This window comes from Limulus polyphemus, unplaced genomic scaffold (assembly GCF_000517525.1).
Source record: "Limulus polyphemus unplaced genomic scaffold, Limulus_polyphemus-2.1.2 Scaffold6277, whole genome shotgun sequence".
Taxonomy (NCBI): Eukaryota; Metazoa; Arthropoda; class Merostomata; order Xiphosura; family Limulidae; genus Limulus; species Limulus polyphemus.
The window spans coordinates 14,967-21,443 of NW_013671887.1; the positions used below are offsets into that span (position 1 = coordinate 14,967).

A 6,477-nucleotide genomic window follows, 5' to 3' on the forward strand; every position below is an offset into this window, starting at 1 on the left:
CGTGTGGTGTACATATTCCTTCTTTGATTGTTGTATAGATACGTGTGGTGTACATATTCCTTCTTTGATTGTTGTATAGATACGTGTGGTGTACATATTCCTTCTGTTATTGTAGTATAGATACGTTACTAGATTGTTGTTTATACTATACCGTACGTTTTGTATTAGGTTGTTTTACATGTATACACCACACTGTAAAATAATTAACCAACCTAGATACCTGTTGTAGTGTTAGGGTTAAAAGTTCGGTTACTTTATGCGTAAATTAGTGTAGGTCGGTAATAATACTGGGATAAGGTGCCCTAGTATTACGTTAATTACGTATAGAATACTTAAATTTGTTTATTAGTTTGCACAATACTTAATTCATATCTTGTACAAAAGGCTTACATTTTATTTTGACGATGAGCTATCTAATTTATTTTTCATCCGATTTTGTGTTATCTGTGGTTGAGGTGCCTGGTGACGTCGGAGCTCAGAGGATAGCTCAGCTTAGAGAACGCACAAATCCGTGTACTGATAAACCTTGTCTCTGTATTATGTTACCAATTTTACTTTATACCGCCGGCGGAAGCAGTAGAACTAGTAGACTTAACGTTCTACCATATTTTAGGCTAGTGATCACGTGACTTTAAACATTTTATGGATCGATACAGCAGAGAATCTGATTATTTACCAATTATTATTAAATTGTGTAAATAAATAAAATTAAAATTGCAGATAACCACTGTATCTTATGTCAAAAGTCAAACTCAAAGCGTAAAAAAAAAAAAATTCTGGGGGGAATTCCCCCCGGACACCCGTCAGCTGTTGGCCCTACCAACAAATTGTAACTTCCTCCGGGGCTGCTCTAACCCCGATTTCGTGTGAACTAGATATTAATAAATAGAGCATGAATTGAATGACTTCACCTGAAAGTGATTCTGATAATGCATTAAATTTCAACACTAAAGTACACTACAATTAAAAGATAGTTAGAAGTTATAATATTTTAACTATGATAAGGTAAAAACTGCCGTTATAAAATTATGTTAATCCTCACCCTGAGCCCCACCCCCCAGCTCAAAGTAACGAAAATCTTGCACACGTTCATCAGCCTTTTCTCGTAAATAAACACCTCGTGGGTTTGGTTTTACGTCTTTACGACCCATAAATTTTCCAATCAGTATGGAGTAGTATCACAGTGAAATTTATGGGCAGCCTGGCACCAATATTATACATCAAGTTTTGTGAAAGTCCTGAGGTAGATTGATCCTCTAATATGGCTGTTTTCGGGCATCTTGAGAGACATTTGATGTAATGAGGTTGAAGATTGATGAACACGCAGGTTTTTTTTTTTGTTTGTTTCGCTTAATCATTGCTTCTTCCATGAACATTTCAACAAGTTTAGTAAAGTGAGAATGGGCATTATCGTCCACATGGCTGAAGACAGGATCACCTATATCAACACGTGGTAGGACAAAAGGTTAGAGAATGTGGTCCTTGTCATATAAGGCATTAATGGTACTATTACGAAGATATGGAGATCAATATGTCAATCAATGCTTATTCCTGCTCACATCGCAGTTCCAACACTAATAAATGAGTAATATGCCTGCTCCATTGCAAAGTTACTCAACAGGCTATTTGTACTTTGTCCACCACAAGTGGGCGAAGCCTGGATTTTAGCATTGTAAGTCTGTAAACTTACACTTGACTCACGTGGAAACCATTTCTGTAAAATAATGGGGTGGAGTTGTTTCCAGATTTTCTCCAAATGTGTTAAGCTTGTTACCCGATTGCAGCAGGACGAAGTAGATCTCACCTGGAAAACAACAACAAAACACTACTCAACATGTCTCTTGTTAAAGCATAATGCATATCAATCGGTATGTGGAATACAGACTGGCTGGTGAAGCCTGTTTCTAACCGTATACACATTGACACAACGTTCAGTTGCAGCTGCGAACGCCTGATTCAGTATCGAAGCAGGTATATTACGCTTGCGGCAAGTCAAAATCAGCTGATACCTATGGTTGTTTGTTGCTAAACACAAAGCTATTCAATGAGCTATCTGTGCTCTGTCATCCGTGGTTATCAAATAAACCCAAATTTTTAGTATTAGAAGCCCACAGACTTACCGCTGGGACACCAGAAGGCGATAGATGCTGTCTGCTTGTGTCGTGACTTATTTGTCCAAGTGTCCGAGGAACTTAACGACGATCCCGACAGGAATTTCGTACTGTCATTTTCGTTTTTGTTTCGATTGAAACGAAATTAATGTAAAAACCCAGTTGTGACGATCAAGCTGCTTAGAAAGAGTAACAGTCATTTTCCATTCAATTAATCTTACTTACGTACAGTAAAATTATTTCCTATTTTATCAATTCTAATTAGTTACACGACACATGTATCTACTCCTCTCTAACCCTAATAATTTCTTACCGTTATAGAAGGCTATTGATTCTGGTCCCTGCAACTTCCCAGTAAACAAGTGTTCCGCTTCGCTGAGTTTTTCATTAATCTCCAGGGGGCCCTCAAAGGAAGTTGGTAGGTTAACACTAGAATATACAAGAGCCAGTCAAACATATACCAATCATTTACTGGCGATTCACAAAGAGAGAAAAAAAATTAGTTATATTTATATAGGCTATACTTACAAGTATTTAAAATAAATATTTACTCGTTGAATTAATACCTTAACATCGATTTCTTTGTAAACCAATATCACTAGACTTAGTGGAGTACGTGCGGCAAATGTTCATGTCTTAACTATTGTGAGGAACCCCTTCGTCCAACCAGGATATGAAGCAAATGCCATTACATAAAAGAGAGAAAAAACTATTAGGTCGTCAAGAAATTTATGTCGCATTTTGGAACACTTTCATTAACCACTCCTCAAAAAATGTACATCACCTATAACAGGTAAACGAACTGTCTAAACGTGTGAAGTTTAGTATATTCTAATCCCTTATAGTGATGGCACATGACGAGACACGCGTTCGGCATGTAATGATGTTTGAATACAATAAGGAAAACAACGCCTCTGTAGCCACAAAGAATATCAAAGAAGTTTATGGAAATGTTTTGAACGTTAGTAAGTGTCAACGATGGTTCAGCAAATTTAGTTCAAGTGACTTTAGCCTTAAAAACTGTGATGGCAAGGACCGACATGTTGGAATTGGTGTTCTCAAGACGCTTGCTGAGTCTAACCCAAGGCAACATACTCGTAAAATGGCCCTGAAATTGCATGTCTCTCATGAAACAATCCGTAAACCTCAAAGGAATATGGGAAAACTTCATAAAGATGTTTGGGTGCCGCACGAACTTTCCAATGATCATCGTTTCCAACGTTTGGACTTTGTTTCGTCTCTTCTGGCGCGTAATGCACGTTAATCATTTTTGAATTGTCACCGGTGATGTAAAATGGATTCTATATGCGAATATTAAACGCCAAAAACATTGGCTCAGTCCTAGACAAAAAATACTTCCGACCACAAAACTGTCAATGCAGAGATCTACAGTCAGCAACTGGAACGTTTAAATCAAGCTCTTCATCAAAAACGCCCTTCACTTCGTCAATCGGAAAGGTGTTCTTCTTCTCCACGACAATGTACGTCCACATGTGGCACGTTTGACACTACACAAGATTATGGATTCGGGTTGGGAAGTTCTCCCCCACCCACCATATTCTCCAGATATGGCACTATCAGATTACCATCTTTTTCGTTCGCTGCAACACCATCTTAATGGGAAAACGTATGCAAATGTTGAAGGTACTGAAGAGAACATCGTAGATATCAGTAGAAAGAAATCACACAGTATGGATCAACACTGTAAAATATGACCAAGTAAGTGAAATATATATATTATTACTTGTTTATGAAAAATCCAGTCATTAACACATCTTGAATTATTTTTATCGGATATAAGAATATTTTTTTCTGTAAAGCAACAACCGTGCATGATGTTTTGAGCGTTAACTCCGAGCGATTTTGGTTAGGGCGCTTCACTCGCAATCTGAGGGTCGCGGGTTCGTATCCTCGTCCCACCAAACATGCTCGTCCTTTCAGCCGTGGGGGCGTTATACAGTGACACTTAATCCCATTATTCGTTTGTAAAAGAAAAGTAGGCCAAGTGTTGACGATGGTTCTGTTGACTAGTGACCTTCATATAGTCCAGAACACTTTTCAGCTGAGAAATAGCTTACAGAACACTAGATAGGTGAAATATCGGTGTAGAGGGTATGTGTGCGCACGCAGCGCCCTCTACATTTGTATATTATTCATTTATGTATTTAATCAAATTACATATTAATGAATTTTTATGCTTGGAATATATTTTAGGTACAAACCTCTCCACTAAGATATTATGTAGAATAGATCTGGCATCTTCTATAATTCTTCTTCAATGTGAAACCGATATTATCTAATTCTAATACATAGGAAAATATTTCATAATAAGTTATGATCGTACAAAAAGTGTTAAATATTTTATTAAAATTTAAAATCATGATTTTATCACTGAGCACCTGTCAATCTCGGACTGAACACCAGTGTTCCGCGGAACATAGTTTGGGAAATACTGCACTAGTCTTACGATGCCAAATTAGGGACTGCTAGCGCAGATAGCTCTCGTGTAGCTTTGCGCGAAATTCAAATTAAACTAAATCGAGCGATTTTTAATATTGTATTTTATGACGTACCTACAAAGACTATCCGCCACCATTTCTAATGAACAGATGAAAAGCAGTCAGTAAGCAGCACCTTATACCTCACCATTGACTGCCACTCTTATAACTCACCTACAGCTTAAAATTAGTGTGTGTGTGTGTGTGTTGGGGGGTATTTTGTAGTATCGCACGGATTCGGGTCCGATTTTCCAGCTTTGAAATCCAGAACTCTACTAAAGGGCCAATTTGTGCCCAAGCAGTTTTAAGATGATATATCAGATTAGGCCTAACACTAAACACATCAATAACTCCAAACTCAAATATTTAATAAAACAAACTTTAAATGAATCAATTTTTGTTTATTTAAACGAATTTTAGCTAAGTATAGTAAATAATATCTTAATTAATTAATATAAACATTGTAATATTCTTGGGTAATGCAATCATAACTTTTCTTGTCCTACTCTTATGCAGCGCTACCTGAATTTCGGTTTTGAAAGACTGATTATTATTTTTTTATCTCAATTACCTCAATTTATTTATCGTAATTTAACAAATTAGTCAACAGCTAGAATATTTTCAGAGCTCTGAAGTTCATATTCATGTACTCCACGTGCACTTCTTACAGAAAATCGCAATACAAGAAGTCTTGCCGGAAGTTGTTCAGAACACTTTGCTAAAGAGATAGTTATTTAGAACAAGTTTTCTTTTATATACACCTGGAAAAAGTTAAGCACCCCCATGTTTTTTTCAAGTGGTTCAGATTCGACGTTCTTGTGACTGATTATAAATTACCATTCAATCTAAATGTGTTTATCAAATGAAATTATGCATTATTGGGCAGATAATCTTGTTTTCTTGCGGTTTAAAAATTGTTATTTTAATTAAAGATAATTTTAAGCGTGAAAACTGTCCATATTTTGATGTCATGATATGTAAAAAGTATTGACAGTGAAAGCTCAAAAACGTTATTGAATTGTCAAATCACATTACAAAATGTCAATCATGACCCACACATTGATAATTAGTCATCGAAAAGTCAATATCGGGTATATCCACCATTTGCCTGGATGACTGCTGCAACCCTGCGGCGCATACTGCCAGTTAGATGTCTGATTTGTTGAAGCGTTATCTGTCGCCATTCTCGGTGCAAGTGAGCTTCTAACTGTTGCAATGTCTGTGGAGGAGGCTCCAAAGCCTGTATTCGCCTACCCAATTGGTCCCAAGATGCTCTATAGGGTTGAGATCTGGACTTCTTGCTGGCCAAGGAAGAGTGTTGACGGATTCATTCTCTAAATAAGCCTTTACTGCCCTAGAGCGATGAGGTCTAGCGTTGTCATCCATGAATAAAGGTCTTGACGCTAACGTGTGAACCGGTGTTTGGAGGCATCGTAACGCAGCTTACACTCCAAGAAACATTGTTCCAACAGTGCCTTTTGGTGGGGGCTCAGTTATGGTATGGGACTGTGTCTCGCATGATTGCAAGCTGGATTTGGTAACAATCAATGGCAACCTTACTGGCGAAAAGTACACCTGTAGTTGTGCCTCATTTTGACAACTTCTCGTCTGACCAGTGTATTCGTCGCCAGGTTTGAAGGTTTGTATTCGTGTATTTCTTACTGTTCTGGTTGACAGATTACGACCAGGTAACCACTACCTTTTAAGACGGGTGCTTGTTGCAAACGGATTTCGTCTGACCAATCTACCAAGGCTCCTATCTTCACGTTGGGTTGTTACAAATGGTTGACCAGATCGAGGACGGTCCTTAACATTCTGGGTGGCGACATGTTTTCTGACCAAACGGCTGATCACTGTGTAATGATAGC

The 6,477-nt window shown here is 37.7% G+C and overlaps 1 protein-coding gene across 1 annotated transcript in view; it reads right to left on the reverse strand.

Annotated features, from left to right (window-relative positions):
• Positions 1-6,477, reverse strand: part of LOC106473563 (adipocyte plasma membrane-associated protein-like) — a gene marked incomplete at its 3' end in the record, with an annotated part of 35,834 nt that overhangs the window by 14,392 nt on the left and 14,965 nt on the right. The window contains exon 3 of the mRNA XM_013934249.2: positions 2,425-2,540. Coding sequence (XP_013789703.1) covers positions 2,425-2,540 — 116 coding nt within the window. The remainder of the gene's footprint in view (positions 1-2,424; positions 2,541-6,477) is intronic.